This window comes from Haemorhous mexicanus, chromosome 10, assembly GCF_027477595.1.
Source record: "Haemorhous mexicanus isolate bHaeMex1 chromosome 10, bHaeMex1.pri, whole genome shotgun sequence".
NCBI classification, from domain to species: domain Eukaryota; kingdom Metazoa; phylum Chordata; class Aves; order Passeriformes; family Fringillidae; genus Haemorhous; species Haemorhous mexicanus.
The window spans coordinates 22144523-22163204 of NC_082350.1; the positions used below are offsets into that span (position 1 = coordinate 22144523).

Genomic DNA, 18682 nt, shown 5'->3' on the forward strand with positions numbered 1-18682 from the left:
TTTCCCTCTTGCTGCCTTTGCCCAGGCAGACTTTGAGCCAGATAAAGCTGGAGCAGCACCTTCCCTCTGTTCAAACACAGGCTGCCACACCAGCTCCTGGCTGCCCCAGCAGCAGGTTTTGGTTAGGGGTGCTGGGGTGCAGCTGTTCCCCTGCCTCCTCCAAGCCCTGGGGGCTCTGCAAATCCCTCCTCAGGCAGTGCCCTGCCTTTGCCATTAGATAGGGTTTTCTCCCTAATCTCTGCTTTAAACCAGCAGTTAAACTGAAAGAGAATAGATTTAGTTTAGGTATTAGGAACAAATTCCTGCCTTTGAAGGTGCTGGGTCAATGGTTGCCCAGAGAAGCTGTGGATGCCCCATCCCTGGAAATGTTCAAGGCTAGGTTGGACAGGGCTTGGAGGAACCTGGGATAATGGAAGATTTTCCTGCCTGTGGCTGGGGATTAGAACTCGGTGATCTTTAAGGTCCTTTCCAAACTAAACCATTCTGTGTTTCTAATTCAGAGCACTTCTCCCTTGTCCACGCTGCTCACAGCAACCTTCTACGGGGTTGCAGTCTGCTGTGACATTTCTCTGCCTTCTCTCACTATTGACACTGTTCTCACAGGTCAAATGCTCTAGGCCTGAGTTTTCCTGTGTTCTGCATCATCTCTTCCTTCCTGGCTCACAGGCAATAGTCCTGTTTGTTCATCTTGGCACAGGTTTTGCATTTGTTGGGATTGCTGGTTCTTGACTTGGTCAGATCCTGGTTGTTCTCTCTTGGTTGTTTGGGTTTATTTTCCTTCAAAACACGTGCTGCTTATTTTCTATCTTGAATGGCAGCAGCTGAATGCTGAAATGCAGCACTTTTTTCTCAGAAGTTTCATCCTGTTATTTGCAGTCTCCTGCGATTTGCTGGTATCACTTGAGTTGGTGTCAGAGGTTTAGAATTCCCTTCTCTAGTCTGTCAGCAGGGCAAGCAGTGAGTGGCACTGGACAGACAGGGCCTTCTTGGTGTAGCCTGCCTGGTTTGTGGTAAATTCCTGGATATCCGTGTCTGGTGCCTGTTTGCACCCAGCCTGTTGCAGATTAATCCTGGCATTCATTAGTTTGCCCATGGGAATGCAGAGTGTCCACATGGAAACTCTGCCCAAGAGGTTAAATAGCTCCTATGGAGCAGGGCCCTGTAAAGCAGTTTGGGAAAGCTTTCAGAGGGGTGTGGTATGTCCTGTCTTTCCAGCTGACCCCAGTGCCATCTGCCCTGCCCAGCACTGGGTTTGCCCTGTGTCCTCTGGCTCTGCAGCAGCCAGCTGTGACAGGGAGCATGGCCTCTGGCCAGGTTCATGGGGCTGCTGACAGGGCCACGGGGAGGTCACATTTTCCTTCTCAACCCCAAAATTTGGCTCTAATCTCTATGGGGGCAATCTTGCTGCTGGGACTGACTCAGGTCCATCTGAGTTTGGACCTTGCTTTATCACAGGATTTGTCTGTGCCAACTGTGAAAACAGCTTTAGCTTAAAAAAAAAAAAAAAAAAAAAAAATCCTGAGTTATGGAGCCCTGCTGCGGTCCCTTGGAAATAATCATTGCATACACTGGTTAATTGTTTATCCATTAACCAACTGTGTCAGTTAATCTGACAAAGAACCCAGCTGTACCTGGCACAGTGGGGAGGAGAGGAGGAGGAGGAGGGAGCATGAGCATCTCCTCTCTCTGTTGGCTCCTCTCTGTTGCTCTTCCTCCAGCCCTGCTGATGTGGTATTTGTCTGCTGGTTTCCTTCAAGTGTAATTGCTGGCATGGCATGTCCAGAGTGTGTTTGGGCTTGTGTTCTTTTTGACCACGGAAAACTTCTTTTGGAAAGGGCATTAAGTTTCCATGAAGTAAAAGCATTTTCTAGTGGAGGGAAAAAAAAAGAGTTTTGTTTCTAAATGTGAATGCACACAGAAATACAAAGCAAGATGCTACTTTATTTCCAGCTAGAAGTACACAAAAAATTTCTTTGCATGAAGTACTGAGTGGGAAATAGGATTTTAATGTAGGTATTAGTGCAGAGTGAAGCTCTGGGCTCCCTCCTGCCATCCCCAGGTTTATTTGGGAAAGCCTGGTAGCATGGCCTCCCTTGGGAATGCTGTTTATGTATGCCTGCTTTCCAGGGAGAAAATGAAACATCCAAAGCCAGTCTATATCAGGTGGAATGACTTCACTCCAAATAAATGAAAATGTACCTTCTGCTCTCTGAATAATTGAAGTCCCTTGCAGGACATTGTTAGAATAGGAAAAGTGTAAAGCTCCCAAGAGGGAGAGCTGGCTTTCCATGAAGTGGTGACAGGGGAAGTGTGGGACAGTGCCAGTGCCAAATTCCTGCTGCACAGAGGGTGCATGGGCTGGGTAGGGTAACATCAGTGGGGTGAGAACAGTTTGGTAATTGAAACAAAATAAAATACAGTAATAATTGTAATGAAAGGGGAATAACATGGATGGAAATACGTGGTGCATAATACAGCAATTGCTCACCACCCCCTGACCGGTGCCCAGCCCCCAGCAGCAGTTGGCACCCCCCAGCCAATTTCCCCAGCTGATATCCTGGGAATGGTGTACTGTGGAATGGAATATCCCTTTGGCCACTTTGGGTCAGCTGTCCTGGCCATGCTGCCCCACAGCTTTTTGTGCACCTCCTCATTGTCAGAGCCTTGGAACTGGGAAGTCCTTGAATTAGGGGAAGCAGAACTTAGCAACAACTCAAACATCAGTGTGTTATCAACATTCTTCTGGTCCTAAATCCAAAACACAACACTGTACCAGCTAATAATAAAATTAACTCTGTCCCAGCTGAAATCAGAACATTGCCCCAAAGCTCAGTGTATCACTGGGAAAGGAGGTACCCACATGTGTGTTTATATTTGAATTATTCATGCAGATCTCTTGAAGTGACCCAGGGGCCCAGTGAGCCCCTGGTCTGGTCCTAAAGCCTTTTGTGCTCTGGTGGCTTTCCCTGTTACTGGTAGAAGGTGACAGAGCCACCCAGGCCCTTGGAGCCTTCACTCCCAAGATGAAGCTGTTGCTTCTACATTTACTTTGGTATAAGAGAAGAGATTGACCCAGTTTTTCTTGATTCAAGTCTGTGTGCAAATGGATTTTTTTTTTTTCTGAAGGCAGCTGCTTCTAGCATGTTTTTAGGCATACATGGTATCAGCCTTATGTAGTAATGAAATAATGGACTTGTTTCAAGAGGAAACAATAATAAAGAATGTTCTTTCAAAAGCAACTAAACACATGATTTATTAAAATGTTAAATTATTTCCAAGTTACAGCATACCCAGTTCTTGTGGTGGAGCTCACACAAGAATAATTGCACAGTGTTCTTTGCAGAACTTAACATCAGAAATGTCACACTTTTTTTGAAAAATCATTCTTTAACACAATGTAAGATCTTCCACAAGGATAAATGGGGATCCTTGTATTGGCTTCTGTAAAATGTTGCCAGTTTGTCCCATCCATATTTTTTCAGGGTAGCTGTGACATTTATTGCAGAGCTGGACAAAGATTGAAGGGACTTTTTATCATCATCAGGGAGATTCCCAGGAGCTGGAGCCTGGCTGTGTGCAAGGACCAGCAGCCAGCTCCACAGCCCCGTGGTGAGATGCAGAGCCTAGAGGAGGAAGAGGAAGAGGGTTTGCAAATCTCAGGAGCAGGAACGGCTTGTGCTAGTGTCAGTGGCCGTGCCTCATATATCGATTTACTTTTGCTTCCTTATTCTTTTTGCTTCTTCCTTCCCCATTTTTTCTCATGACTTAGGCTCCTGGAATGGATGGGTGGGAATAAAAGTGGGAAACGCTGTAGTCACCAGTGCTCAAAGTGGCACCTGTAAGTGTCACTGCCTGAGTGCCCTGAGCAGGCTGCAGCCTTTTCCCTGGCCATGTCCCCACCGCTAAGGGACAGTGGGCTGGTCCCCTGCAGCTGCCTGGGGTGTTGGAGGGGTGAGCACAGAAGATGTGGGGTCCAGCTTGTTGATCCCAGGCTTTCTGTGGGGATCAGGATGCTCCTGACCCTGGAGAGGAACCTTTAGAGCTGTAACTTTGGAGCCTGCTGGGAGGATGGAGCCGTGGGAGAGCACGAGGCACACAGACACCACAGGCGGTTGTGTAAGGAGCATAGAAATAGAGGAAATCTCCATAATGCCAGGAGTTTTTAGCGCTGCTTCACTCAAAGGAAGAACATGTAGCAAAAGCTCCTACTCATTTTTCTGAGAGAGCTTTTCCTCTGTGTAGCCTGACCTGGGAAACACAGCACCAGGTGAATTAAGTCTAGGATTTGGCCAGGCAATTAAATGGTTTGTAGCTTTATAGCTGAACATTTGCCATGGGTATGTAGGGTGGGATAGTTGGGATGAATGTGGGTAAAGGGATGGAAGGAAGATGTGTCCATGCATTGCCCGTGGTTTCCTTCAGTCCTGTGGTGACAGCTCTGCCCTGTCTCTCCCCAGCGCCCCACGGCTCCTGAGCGCAGGCCCCTGAGATGTCTCTGAGAGCAGAAAGCCATGCAGCCACATCCACGCTGAAGAAGCTCGCTGCAGACATGAGTAACATCATTGAGAGCCTGGACACCAGGGAGCTCCATGTGGAGGGGGAGGAAGTGGACTCAGAGGTGCTCACTGACCCCAAAGGCACCGGTGAGTTGACACCCGTGTGTTCTCATCCCATGTTCTGCCTGGGTTTTATCAATCTGTTGGCAGGTAGGCTACAGCCTCAGGGGTTTTACCAAGTCCAGCATTGACCCTGATTTAGAGCCAGGAGGCTCTTAATATTCGATCTTCTCAAGTCAAATTCCTTCTGTGTAACCTTGTCTTTGAGCTCTCCTTAATAAAAATTGCTCTTTTGCTGGAGTTAATGCTGCTGTATAAATGCTCCCAAGTTAAACCATTGCTGTCTGCTGCCTTCCATGCCCTGTTGCAAGGCTGCTGAGCTAACAATTTTGTGGGGTTTGTGGTCCTTGCAGTGTGCATTCCCTTCTCTGCCATCTACCACACCCATGGGTTCAAAGAGCCGGGCGCGCAGACGTACCTCACGGGATGTCCTGTCCGAGTGCGAGTGTTGGAAGTTGAACGCTTTACTTCCACTAAGAAGGTCAGAACTTGCAGAGTTTTCATTTGGTTTCTGTAGAACTGAATTTAAAATGCTATTTGTGCCTTAATGTTGCACTTGCCCATTCATGGGCTGAGGAAGCAGCAATGACTGTGTTTCAGAAAATGCTTAGGAGAAGAGGTTATCTGTCTATTTATAAAATCGAATAAAGCAGAACAAGAAATCGTGAGACACAATAATCCTTAAGTAAAGCTGAATAAAGCCTCTTTAGATGAGCAGCTGCAGGAAAATGGCTTATTTCAAAACTTGGATGCCACGTGGCGATGTTCTCCCCTGCAGGTACCAAGCCCCAATGTTTACACCATCGAGCTGACCCATGGAGAGTTTGTCTGGCACGTGAAAAGGAAGTTCAAGCACTTCCAGGAGTTTCACAGGGAGCTGCTGAGGTACAAAGCCTTCGTGCGCATCCCTATCCCCACCAGGAGGTAAGTGTGTATCCCTGTGGATGACTTTGGGATGTGTGATCTGTTAACTTTTAATGTCTTACCTAGCTGGCTTCACTGGTCCCATTTACTTTGCTGTAAGGAGGAGAGGGCAAAAGAATTCAGTCTCCATGAATATTTAGCAGCTATAATAAAAATATTTAATCTATGTGTTCAGCAGCCATAATCTAAGTGATGCAAATATCTCTCTGCTGACGCAGGAAACGTTGTCTCCTGGGTCATCAGCTTTTGAGCTGGATTTGCCTTGAGCTTGGGAAAGGGTTAGGATAATGCTAATGGAAATTGCTGGAACTTAGTGGCTTTCTGACAGTGTGGGCAGGATGTGGGAGGCATGGGGGTCCCTGACCAGGCTGGCCTTGGTGCTTGGGATGGCTGGAAATATAAGAGGAACAGGAAAAGAAGTGTGAAGAGAAGTGGTGTAGGTGAGTGAGAGCCTTCTGAGGTAGAGAAATGGTGGGAACATGATAGGAAAGGTTAAATTATGAGGGGTTAAGAGCTGGAGGAACATAGTGTCCTAAAAATAGGATGTAGGATCCTTTTCCTTATGAGACCAAAGCTGGCCCTCACAAATCAAACTGATACTTCTGTGTTGTGTTTTGGTTTGTAAGACACTTGGAGCACACTGGCTTCTCGGATAGAAAAAATAAAAGCATTGCAGCAGAAGGGTTATTTATTGAGGCATACAGACACTTGCAGCACGGAGACTTGATGTTGGGGTGTGTTTTTCCTTCCAGTCACACGGTGAGAAGACAATCCATCAAAAGGGGAGAGCCAAGGCAGATGCCGAGTTTGCCGCACACCGCAGAGAGCACGGTGCGGGAGGAGCACTTCTCCAGCAGGAGGGTAAGTGCCCACCTCACTCTGGGGCCAGAGGGATGCTCTGAGGTGCAGAGAAGCCTGGCAGGTTGCTTGCAAAGCCACACGCTATCAAAACCCTTGTTTGGTAACATTACAGTATTTTGCTTGACAAAGTTTGGCTTTGACAAGTCCAGCTTTGATGCCTTCTAAATTCTCTGCAGCGCAATGATGAGGATGCTGCTCCTGAGGTTCTTGTGGGCAAAGCTTTCCTCTGCAGTTGAGGAACACCGTAATGCTGGGAGTGGTGGTTCCCCTCCTCCCACCTGCTCTGATTTAAAGATAGACAAGGCAGTTTTCAGAGTCAAGTTGCATGACGGAGGCAGCCCCATGGCCATCAAAATCTGAGAGATTTCAGTGCCATCCCCCTCTGAAAGAGGAGATGACAGTCAGGCTATTGATGCTGAAGTGGGTAATTTTAGCCCAGGCACACGTGTTCTGTGTAACTTCATCAGATGTTAACAGATGGGCCCTTCCATGGAGAGGGTGGATGTCTTCCTACCTCTTCATTGCAGCTTTGCTGCTCACAAGTTAAAAACCCCATGTTTGTTCAGGCTGTGCTTATCGTTCTCTTTCTGCTGCTCCCTCCCTCCCTCCTTCCCTCCCTGGGCTTTGTGCCACTGGAACTTCAAGGCCCAAAGGATTAAAGGATTATGTCTTGTGGCTGTGCCATGCAGAAACCCTGCTGTTCACAGCTCCTCTGATGTGTGGGAAGTTTGAGGAGAGAGATGTGGGTTTAAAAGAGGAAGAAAACTGTTGTATAGATGCTTTTTATTTTTTTAGCCCATGTTTCCTTTCAGTTTGCTTTGTGTCCTGTAGGACTGTGCCCAGTTTCCCATGCCCAGACAGTCTAATTTTTTCTTTTCCCTTTTATGATGAGGATGGTAAGAGATTTCTTCTCCCATAATGGTTTCTTCTCTTCTCCTTTCCTGGCTGGGAGAACAGGCCCAGCCACTGCTCTCTCTGTGTCCTTGGGACAGGACAGCATGGTCCCTGTGTCACTCACCCTGTGAACTTTTTGTTTTGGTTAAACAGGCTCTCTCAGTGCCTCTGAGCCTGTTTTCTCACAAAGCTGATTCCTGTGGGTCAGAAACAATGGGGACTGATTTGGTATTTAAAATTGTTCTGAAACTTTAGCTCAGTCACAAAAGTTGACCTCCAAAGTGACCCTGCCACGGAACAGGTCTGCTGGTGGAAGGTACAAACATAGGACTATGAGCAGTAAACAACCTGTTTATGGCCAAACTGTTTATGGTGCTGAGCTATGATATCCTGTGAGCTCATAATAATGGATTTATTTATCCACTCAAACTGAAAAGTGGATCTGATATCTTGATTACTTCCTAATGCCAGACAGTTGGATTACGGGAATTTTCAAGAAAAACCTCCACATCCTATCTAAAGTTTCAACATTTTAATTGTAGAAACAGCTGGAGGACTACTTGACAAATATCCTGAAAATGCCAATGTACAGGAACTACCATGGAACAGTAAGTAGAAATTACTTTGCCTAATTGTCTAAAGAATATTCACTTTGCAAATGCTGAATTAATTGGAAGAAAACATGCAGCTTCTGCAAGAAACATTTTACAGCTGTTTTGTGAGCATTTTGGCTTAGCTGATTTCTCCAACACAGATGTAATATGATTAAAACCAAAGGAATGACTCAGTGTTAAGAGGTTGCTGGTATAGCACAGTGATAACCTCCTCAAGCTGGTTCAGTCCAGACAGCTGGCTGTACATGTATGAGACAGTGAGAATCTGTTTAATTCTGCAGAATGTGTAAGATTATAAGTTATGGTTTTAAATACTTAAAAAATTGGAATCCAAACCATATTTGTAATTACTCCTTCAGTCTGGGCTTTGTGTGTGGTTCTGGGTGCAGAGTTGTCTCAGGTTTCTATTCTGTGCAGTTTCCCTGGACATTAGTGATGTTGAGTTTGTGTGTGTGGGATACCCAGAGAGGTGAATGAGTCTTTTGTCAGTTCCAAAGGGAGATGGTATTTGGCTTATTTCCCCAAGTCAACACTGTTTGAAATGTGGAGAGATGTCAAATCCAACTTCAGGCCTATTTTAAGCAAAAATATTTCTTTTGACATTCATCCTCGAATGTTTCTTCAGAAGTCCTCACCTGTCAACTGCAGCTGTGACATCTCTTGGGGATGGTAATTTATTTCCCCTTTTTTTGGCTGCATAATGACTGTGTTACTTCATCTTTTGTGTTACCAGCAAAATCTGATGCACGCACTGAGTAGCTGCCAAGTTTAGTGACATTTCTGAGCACACAGTGATAGCTGGGAACACCTGGTTTTCAAACAAGCCAAAAATACAGACTGAACTTTGGGTTTCTGTAGCAGCCACTTCTCTTCCACTTTTGCTGTTGTTAGATATTCTTCTATTTTGCAGGATTTCTGTTGTGTAGAGATGTTGGGCAGCTCATAGCTGGATGTTGTGTATAAAAACTTAAAAACTGTGTGTGCTCTATTGCAGAGCTCAGTGTTGAGCACTGCTTATTCCGTGGGACAAAGTGCCCATTGGGGTTGGCCATTGTACTCTGGATGGCAAGAAATCTTCAGGCTGAGGCTGAGGAAGCTGCATTCCTTAGAGTGCTTCTTTAGGGGACAGACTGTGGAGCTTAATTCCAAAGCAGTGAAGAGCTGCATGTGGAAAAGAGTCATCTTCTTTTGTTCTAGAAGCAGGATTGGGATAACTTGGCAATTTTGATCAGTAGCATATGCAGAGCGGGGGAGAGTTATTTTACAGTGTGGATGCATCTTGTCACTTTTAGGCAGGCGTTACCTTTTTAAAATATTTTGGAACGTTTCTGCTCCTGTGAGAACGTGGGTGATGCTTTGGCCAGGCTGTGGTTTGAGACAGGCTGCACAGTGCGAGCTGGGAGAGGAGATGGGCGGCCCTGCCTTCCCAGGCAGCTGTGGGGTGCTCCCTCCTGGGCTGAATCACCCTTCTGTCCCCAGCCCCTGGAGCCAGATGTCCCTTTTGCACATAAATTCTCAGTTTATTGTTGCCTTTCACTGCATTTGGCCACAGAGAAGTGTTCAGGGAGGATTTGCTGCCCGTGGTGGCAGCACGGGTCCTGCAGGCGATGCTGGAAGAAAGTGCAGGAAAGGAAATGCTTCCTTTAAAACAGCACCCAAACCACCCCCACCATTCTCAGATGAGACTAAAGTGGAGATTTCTGGCACTTTCCCTGGAACTGTATTTGTCCTCCTGAGAACAAAATGAGGGCTTTGCTCTTCCTGTGGTTGAGGAGTCTTTTGCCCGGATGCTGACAAATGCTGTAACTGTCTTAATCTTGGAGCACATTTCGACTTCTTTGTGTTCCTCTCTTCAAATCCATGCACTGAGAACTTTTTTAAAATCAGGAACTCTGTTAAATCGGGCATGGAGTTGCAAAGGCAAGCTGAGACCTGCCTGGAGTGTAACTCTTGGTCATTGTGAAGAGCCTGCTTGGGTCAGGAGCATCTCTGAGATGTTTTTTACATCTGACCTGCACAATTTAATGAATTTGCTTTTTTACTTTTTTTTTTCATTTGCATTTGTGGTTAATATATTATTTGCCAGTGAGAGCAAAGTGCTTTATTCACTGTCTGGAGGATGTGCCATGCACTGAGGCAGTCAAGCCTGCAAGCCAAGCTTGTGGTTTTGCAGACCTGAAGTCACTGCTTGGGTTAAGGATCAGGTCCACAGTGACTACATGGCATTGGAGAGGTTGTACATCATCTAGCTTTTTTATATTTAATATTTTAAAAATTATTTATGTGATTAAATCTCATGTTTTCTTCTTCTTCTTTCCAAAACCTTTTCTATAGTACTTTTGGCCTGAAGTGCTTTAAGACAATTACCATGAAAATGAATGTTGTGGGAATCTCAGTGTGTTAACTGTTCACACTTCTTTTTCTGAAAATTGGAAATTAGAGGAATTTAGCCTCAAAATGTTGAGGCTTAATTGGATTCTGTTTAAAGATTTTATTAATTGGACCTTTGCATTATTTTTGTGCAAGCTCTCATACTTAAAAGATGCCCAAGCAAAATGAAAAGTAAGATTTGATTGGATTGTGTGTATGTGTGTAATGTTTTGCATGAACTTTAGAGAGAGTAAAAACCTCATCTTAATTAAGAACAGCTGAGAAGTGAGAGAGGCCGCTACTTTGCCTCTGATACAGTTCTTGGATCTTTGTGGAGGTCCCCACCCAACCCATCAATATTTCAAGCTATTACATTTGAAATGCAACACGTTTAAGGGCTTTTTTAATGTATATTTTGTATAAGAAAATTTTTCTTTGTGTAAGTAATTGTGCTGAGCAATATCATTCTGGAGAGTGTGTAATTCCATGTTATTGCTAGTGACCAGTGAATCAGCTTTTGATGCATTTCTGAGCCCACTAAATAAAGAACAAGGGTCAAAATGAAAAAAATACAGCATGGAGAGGCTGAATCCTTTCTGAAATGCAGATGCTCTGTGAAATTTTTACTTACATAAATTATGCATGCTCCACATTGCTGGCAGGACAGGATGGTTTGAACACCTTGCAGCTGGTTCTCCACCTTCCATAGCCTGTCCTCCTGCAGCCCATCGCTCCTGTCTGCCACAATAATGTCATTGAAGCTGCATTCTCCTGGCCCATGTCTCATACCAAAACCATCCTGCTGTGGGTCTCTCTGAAACCAGAGTGGGATGCCAGATCCCAGGGAGGCAGCTGGGCAGCACAGGAATTCTGATGTGACAGAGATGAAAGCTCCTGCCTGCCTCTCCCAGCCTCTCTGTGAATGATGAGCACCTCAGATGAGACACTGTGACAGTAAAAATAGCTAATTGCAACAATAAGTCATTCCATCAGATGTTTTGTGCTATGCTGGGGAATTTTCCGTCTAACTGCAGGAATTTATTTAAGTTTTTTGTTTTGTTTTGTTTTGTTTTTTTTAACAAACCAATGCTTGATCAATGTGTTGGATGGGCTCCTGTCATTGCTGTTCCAGAGACTGCTTGGCTGGAGAGGAGGTTGCTGTGCTGCCAGACTATCTTTCTTTCTCTTTTATGTAGTCGTAGTTCTGTTTCTGCAAGTAATTTTTCCTCCTGGTTTTTCTTTTTGCTTCTTTGAGGACAATTATTTCTCTGCATGCAGTGCTCCTCAGATTCATGCCAGCGTTCTGGTTCCAGCCAGCATTTTCAAAGGGTTTTGACATTTCTATGCTTTTTTTGTGTGTGCCCACTGTGACAGAAACATCTGGGTTTCTGATTTGTCTGATATGAAATGCCATGAAGTTAAAATGGGATCCAGACAAAGAACTGGCCTGAGAATTTGCTTGGGACCTCTGATAAGGTCTTGTAGGATGGACTGGATTTTTTCAGTCACTTCCCACCCTGCTCTGAGTGTTGCTGCAGAAACAGCTGAAACATTCATTGGTCACACCTGGTGCTTTTCCAGAACACTTTGGGAGAACAGAGAGAGCAAGATGGTTGGTAAAATAGCATGGAATGACTTGTTCTAACCACTTTCTGAAAGCAGGCTGAAATCACCTTAAAATCAAAGCATTAGAATTGCCTCAGCTGAGTAGAGGTTACTTTATGTCCTTGAGGAAAGCCATAGTGTCTTTTGTTCTTCTTCATGGCCTTGGCTGATACGAAAAGTTTGGGAAGATCCCAGGAAAAAAAAAAATATGGTGTTGGGAAGGGAGCCTGTGCTAACCTCATTGTAATGGCAGGATAGACTTTGACCCCAAATTTACTGATACTTTTTGTTATACTTAGTGTCTGAAAATGTCTTTGAGACTCAGGGGTGCACCCATGTAATTCCTGTGCAAAATTGGATTTTGCTAATGAGGGCCCTGAGGCTGATTTGCCAAAGAGATGACAGTGGCCCTTTCCTTGAGAAGAGATAGCCTTTTCTTGGAGTTGCTGTGGGTATGGGTGGGCATATCCTGAAGCTGGTACCTAGGCTGCCTCCTGTCCCCACTCCAATCAGGAGCATGTGCTGCAGCCCCAGCAGGGTTCATTGCCAAAATGTGCTGTTAGAGGTTCCCTCTGGCTTGCTGCCTGGCCTGAGGGACAGTGACACCTGCCCTGAGCACCTTTCTGCACTTGGCCAACTTGCTGTGACAATAAATTAGAAGTGCCTGGGTGCAGACAGAGTTCTGCTGTGCGACTCCTTTGCAGGGCTGGGCCTGCCCCAGCCCTGTCCTGCACAGGACACCCTGGGAGAATGTTTCTCCCTGCTAAAGGGGCCCAGGGCTAATAACCAGCAGATTGCCAGGAATGTCCTGCTGTGCCAAGAAAAGCCTGCTCAGTCGAAATTGCCCAGTGTCCTATTTTTAGAGGTCAATGTAATCGTGCTGAGCTTTCTCACCAGCTTTGCTCACTGTTCTGTTCCCTAAAATCCCTGCTGAAGCAGGAGGAGCTATGAGGAGGCAGGTTCCTGGATTTGAACTTGCTCTCCTCCTGCCCCACTGTGGTTTTCCTGTGGATTTTTGGTTCCTGGAGCCAGTTGGCAGTGATGTGTGTCCAGCACTGACCTGCTGCAGTGGCCTTGGAGGATGCTTGTGGGTTGTGGGGCTGAACCCTCCTGTGATGTCTCCATGGGGTAGGGGACTTAAAGGGTGCTCTCTGCTCTGGGCACATGTCCTCATTTCCTTGGCAGTCTTTCTTTGAGGGTCCCTGGAGGGAGGAGAGGATTCAGGTAGCCAGCCAAGATCACACAGACTCCTGAACAGTGTCAAACTTCAGTCCTTTTCAGCCAAAGATCCAGGAGGGAGAATACCAGGGAGTCCCTGAGATGCATTTGAGTTTAATTGTCCTGAAATGTGTTCTCCAAAGTACATCTAAAATAAACAAACAGAAAACTCAACCAAAATACTTTCCTTGGTCTTCTTGGAGATGCTTAAGTGGTGGTGGATAACATCTGCTCTGGATGTTCTATAGGTCTTTATGGCAGGTCACTTTGATAAAGCAAAAAATTTTGTGGATTTCAGGGTTATAAAGATGGGGCAATGTCTTTTTCTTTCCCAGATGGAGTTTGTTGGAGTAAGCCAGCTGTCATTCATCCATGACCTGGGACCAAAGGGCATGTGAGTTGTGAGCTGTCTTTGTGAGTTATGATTCACTAGGAGCATGGCTTTATACATAAATACTGTTAAAATTAATAGCTTTCCTTTCTCAGCACTAACTGACTGGGGAATATTTTGCCATCTAGATATGAAAAATTATTACAGTTCAGACAGAAATGCTCCAATTTGGAGAAATGTTTTTAAGAATGAGCTGCTTTACAAGACAGTGCTTATGGGGTTTCCACTCTTCCCTCCCTGCAGCCCTCCCTGTTGAGCCACTTAATTTTCTGCTTCCAGTGCTGTAAAATGGCACCCTGTGCTTCTTAAAACTCCATTATTTTTTTTCTGGGGGGGTTATTTTTGCCCTTCATCCAGCTTTTTGGGCACAGCACAGAGGCTGCTTGGGCACGCTTGGAGAGCCAGCCCTAGGCACAAGGGCTGGGGGTTCAAAACCCCCCCTGCAGCTCCAGCTGAGCCCCATTCCTCACCCTGCCCCTGTTCTGTCTTGCAGAGAAGGGTTCATCATGAAGCGCTCCGGGGGCCACCGCATTCCTGGCCTGAACTGCTGTGGCCAAGGGAGGATGTGCTACCGCTGGTCCAAAAGGTACTGCTGGGCTGGCAGAGGGGGTGCCAGTGCTCCCTGGGCACACAAAAATCCCCATTTGTCTCCTTCTCCCAAAAAAAATCTGTGGGAGAGAATCTTGCTATTTTTATGAAAGCCGAAGATTTTCAGGTTGGAAGGGCCTGTGGGCTATTCCCTGCCTCACCCTTCTATGTGGTGGGGTTTTTTTTCTCCTTTGGATTTCACAGAAGGGACACGTTACTCCAGAGAAAATGTGGGATTTCCTAGAGCTGACAGAAATGGCAGTGCCAGACTGTGCCCACCTTTCCCTGCTGCAGGAGCACAGGTGGCTCTGTGCCTTTGGGAGGGAATATGACTGGTGACCTGCCCCAGGCAGATTTCAATCTGGCCTTCTGAGCTTCCCTTCCTCAATTTACAAAATGAAAATCAATTAATTAAACACTCTTTGGACTGCTTCAAGGCAGGATCAAATCAGATGTGACCTGCAATGCTAAGGAGCTGTTTGGTGCAATTAACCTTTGCATTAAATACATTTATGTATTGCCTCTTGCTTATAACTGCAGATATTGAATCCCAATGTTTTCTCCTGTTCCAATGTCCCTTCCTGCTGCAGACAGACACAATTTGCTGTTCCCATCCCTTTACCCTCTCTGTTAGGTCTCTGTGTTGCCTGGGGCTGCAGCACAGGGAGATTGTGCTGTGGGGGAGTACCTGTGTTACCAGCCAGCCTCCAAAAAATGCAGGGTGTATTTCCTGGAGCATGCCCTTCCCAGGCAAATCTTTCCAATTCAAAATCCAAATAGCACATATCTGCCTTACAGCAACAATTTCTTAGTCAATGGAGCTTACCCTAGGCATTATGCACCTTTGGATTTTAGCATCACCCGTGGGCTGTCATTAGTTTTATCTTTAATAATTCTGTTTTCCAACAAAAGCTTTCTGCATTCTTATGAAGAAAAGGTCCTGTTTCTGCAGTCTTTCCAACATTTCTTAATTTAGGTTTAAGAAGATCTCTATAATGAGGGCACAAGGAGAAAAAGATGTGACTTTCTCTCAGGTCAAATCATTAAATCGTCACCAATTCTTTTTCTTTTTTCTGGAAAAAATGTGTTTTCCTCTTGATGCTCCTCAGTTAACCCTTTCTTGTGTTGTCCAGAGCTCAAGGTGTGGTGGGGACAGTAGCACACCCAGCTCTGATGGATCTCCATTTTTCTTTAGAGCCTAGAAACGGGGTAGGAGAAGTCTTTGAGTGGGATTGTGTACAGAATATCACAAGTGAGACACTAAATTCCCATCTTGGCCCACTGGGACTGATAGTTTATGCATCAATAAATAAGCAAATAGCAGTAATATTTCCCAGAGAGGGTTATTTAAAGGAAGGATTTTAGGAGATGGAGGAGGATAGTGGGGTGAAGCTGTGAGTGGGCACAGGCAGGACTCCTCAAGCATGTAGAGCTGCCTGGGAAAAACAGAAGGGAGAGTACTTGGAAATACACCCTGTGGGATGTTTAAGAGTGAAATTATGGGCCAAATAGAGAGGGGAGGTATTTTAGCACCAAATGAGAGGTGATGCCAGGTAACTCTTTCAGGTCCCTGAAAGCAAGAAAAAAAATGTATGAAATCTAATAAAAAATTATGGGAAGTAGATGAGGAGCTGAGGCTGTTACTAAAGATACAAGAATGAACAGATTTTTGTAGTGTTTTGTGCTGCTTTGTGTGTTTCTGCATGTGCAGAAGAATGAAGAGAAGGTCTAGTGATGGAGACCTGTGTGGGACAGAGGGGGCTGGTTACCCCAGCTACGCTGCAGGGGGAGAAAAAATTAGAAATGCCATTCACAGTAAAAAATGTGTTTTTTCCCAGAGTTGCCTTCAGGCTACAGTATTTATGTAAAACCTGCCGGTCATCCCTCCTCATGTGTTTCTAACAGGGTGCCTGTTGCTTGGCAATAAAAGCTTTCCAAAATGCCTCGTTCATATATTTTGATAGGAGTGAAAGTGATCCTGGCATCAGAATTAATGTAAGAAATGTCAAATAACTCCCATGTAGCATACAAGCTGAATAAAAATCAGGGATGGAGGAATGCTTGCTGCACCTTGCCTCATGCTCAGAGGTTTATGACCAGGGAGGTTCTCATGGGTTTTGTTTAACAAGGGAACCTGTATTTTTAAAGACTCCTGTAAAAAGGAGTTATTTACATAACTCTAAAAGTCCCATATTGAATTAAAACTCATTACCCAAGTTCGTAAAATAGACACTTTTCTGCTCAAGAAAACCACCCCCAGTCTAGCTCCTGAGAGTAATTTTTACCATTTAGTAGATTTCCCAGATAAATGATTTGCACATGTTTTGAAGAAGCACTTTTCCATTTTATTGGCTTTTTCATGGCTCACATTTTAAGGCCTGTCATGGGTGTGAAATCCAGGTGATGTGGTTGCTGTGTCTCTACAGGTGGCTGGTGGTGAAGGACTCCTTCCTGATGTACATGAAGCCTGATTCAGGGGCCATTTCCTTTGTCCTGCTGGTTGATAAGGAATTCAACATCAAGATAGGCCAGAAAGAAACAGAAACTAAATACGGGTTGCAGATTGACAATCTCTCCAGGTAAGAAAACAACTTTGTTTATCCCTTTTAGTTTGCTCTTGCTTTTTTAAGGAGAAATCGATGCTGCTCTGCAGGAGGGGTTAACAAGCCTGGGTGGTTGCTTCTGGTGTGCTCAGACCTGCTGGGGATTTGGCCCTAATGCTGATTATTTCCCATGCCTTAATGAGGCATTTGGAGCTTCTGTTTGTCCATCCCTGTGGTTATTACTGGAGTCTGGGGGCACAGTGCATGCTGAGTTGCACAGTCTGGTTCAACAGCAATTGCTTAGGTAATTTTTTAGGCACTCTGTTCACTTTAAGCTGCAAGAAGGGATGTTTTTTTGCTGCATCCCAATGAAGTATTGCTCAAAAGACATGCTAGTGGGGGATAAAGAGATATTTAATGTTTTTATGTTAGCACACAGTATAAATTCATCTCTTAAAAAATACAACATTGGCTGGCTCCAACTCCAAGTTAAGCTGGTGCTAATAATTTAAACATGGGTGGGTTTTTTTATGCTTGGCACTGCAGTACTGTTAGTCACTCAGAGCAGCTCAGTGCTGTGCATTCTTTTGCAAACCAAGCAGCGACGTCCCTACATTTTGCATAAATAAAATATGACTGGTACAGATGCATTTACCAACATGGACAGGCAGCCAGGAGCAGCCCAATTAAATGGAAATGGCTTCAGCCTCCTGCCCTGTGCTTCGTGTGTTCTTACAGGTCACTGATTCTGAAGTGTAACAGCTACAGACATGCCCAGTGGTGGAGGCAGGGCATAGACGAGTTCATCCGGAAACACGGCAAGGACTTTCTGACGGAGCATCGCTTCGGCTCCTACGCGGCCGTGCAGGAGAACACCCTGGCCAAGTGGTGAGCACCTGCTGCCTGCCTGCCCTCAGCACCTCTCATCAGCAGAGCTGGTAGCCTTTGGTAGCTTGGGGACTGGTGATAATTAAAGAAGTTGCAAAAAAAAATGAGGCTTTCTTCACCAGGGGCAGAGTAGCAGTGCTGATGGCAGGAGCTCTCAGTGTGACAGCTCCTTGTGTTTTGCAAGTCAAGTTATGTTTAAATTCAAAGGTGTTGGGTATTTGTCATTGTAAGGATAAAGAGAAGAAGACGGAATCAATAAATGGGTATGGTCAGGCGGGTGGGCTGGGCTTTATGCACACAGTAGCCCCTGAGAAATCATTCTGTCCCTAGTGTAACCTGACTGCACTAATCCATTCCCACAAGTGCCTCAAAAACTGGATTCTAGCTGGAAGCAGACCAGTACTTTCCCTGCGCTGTCTGCCTTGCAACAACCTCTGCCTGAGTACTTTCCATAAATCAAAGGAAACACCATTCCATCATCCTTTCCTGAGAGACAAACCTGGCTTGCATGTCAAGCAGAACCCAGGAATATTGTGCGAAGTTGGCAGAAGTGCCACGAGGCACTTAATATTCCCTGATTGTGCTGTTTCATCAAGCTACTGATAGCAGCATAGAATTCTCCCTGCATGTTGTCCTGATTCTGGAAATTGGATTGTGTTTGCTTTCGAGAAGAGAACATAAGTGTCATTAACACAGAACCCCATCGCTCTTCAGCTGTGTACTTTGCTTAATGAAGGGGAGGAGGCATAGCTCTGCACTCTGTTTGCTTTTGCAGGTATGTCAATGCCAAGTGGTACTTTGAAGATGTCGCAAATGCCATGGAAGCTGCTAAGGAAGAAATTTTCATCACAGATTGGTGGTGAGTACTGACATGTTTGGGTGTTGCCCAGCTGTCTCTCCGGGGACGCTCCCGACAATGCGGCACTGTTCGGAGCCCTACAGTATGGCAGCTAGCCCTGCTGCCAGATGGTTTGGCAGCACACCCAAACCTCTCCTTGTGTGGTATTCAAAGGCCTTTTCAGGAGGGCTGGCAGCAAAAGCACACGCTTCAGATCAACAGCTTGGTTGTCTCCCTCCATGGAAATGCCTGAAATCACACGAAGGCACCACCTGAACTGCACATGTGGTGGCTTGAGGGACTTCTCAGCAGTGCTATGGGATCCCCTTGCA

General features: G+C 45.5%; 1 protein-coding gene across 3 annotated transcripts in view; it reads left to right on the forward strand.

Annotated features, from left to right (window-relative positions):
* Nucleotides 1-18682, forward strand: part of PLD1 (phospholipase D1) — a 74626-nt gene that overhangs the window by 25524 nt on the left and 30420 nt on the right. For all 3 annotated transcript variants that reach the window (XM_059855774.1, XM_059855773.1, XM_059855772.1), the window contains 10 exons: nucleotides 4458-4643; nucleotides 4970-5097; nucleotides 5395-5540; nucleotides 6293-6401; nucleotides 7838-7903; nucleotides 13438-13496; nucleotides 13987-14079; nucleotides 16508-16660; nucleotides 17363-17512; nucleotides 18288-18371. In XM_059855774.1, coding sequence (XP_059711757.1) covers nucleotides 4490-4643; nucleotides 4970-5097; nucleotides 5395-5540; nucleotides 6293-6401; nucleotides 7838-7903; nucleotides 13438-13496; nucleotides 13987-14079; nucleotides 16508-16660; nucleotides 17363-17512; nucleotides 18288-18371 — 1142 coding nt within the window. In that variant the 5' untranslated portion in view covers nucleotides 4458-4489. The remainder of the gene's footprint in view (nucleotides 1-4457; nucleotides 4644-4969; nucleotides 5098-5394; nucleotides 5541-6292; nucleotides 6402-7837; nucleotides 7904-13437; nucleotides 13497-13986; nucleotides 14080-16507; nucleotides 16661-17362; nucleotides 17513-18287; nucleotides 18372-18682) is intronic.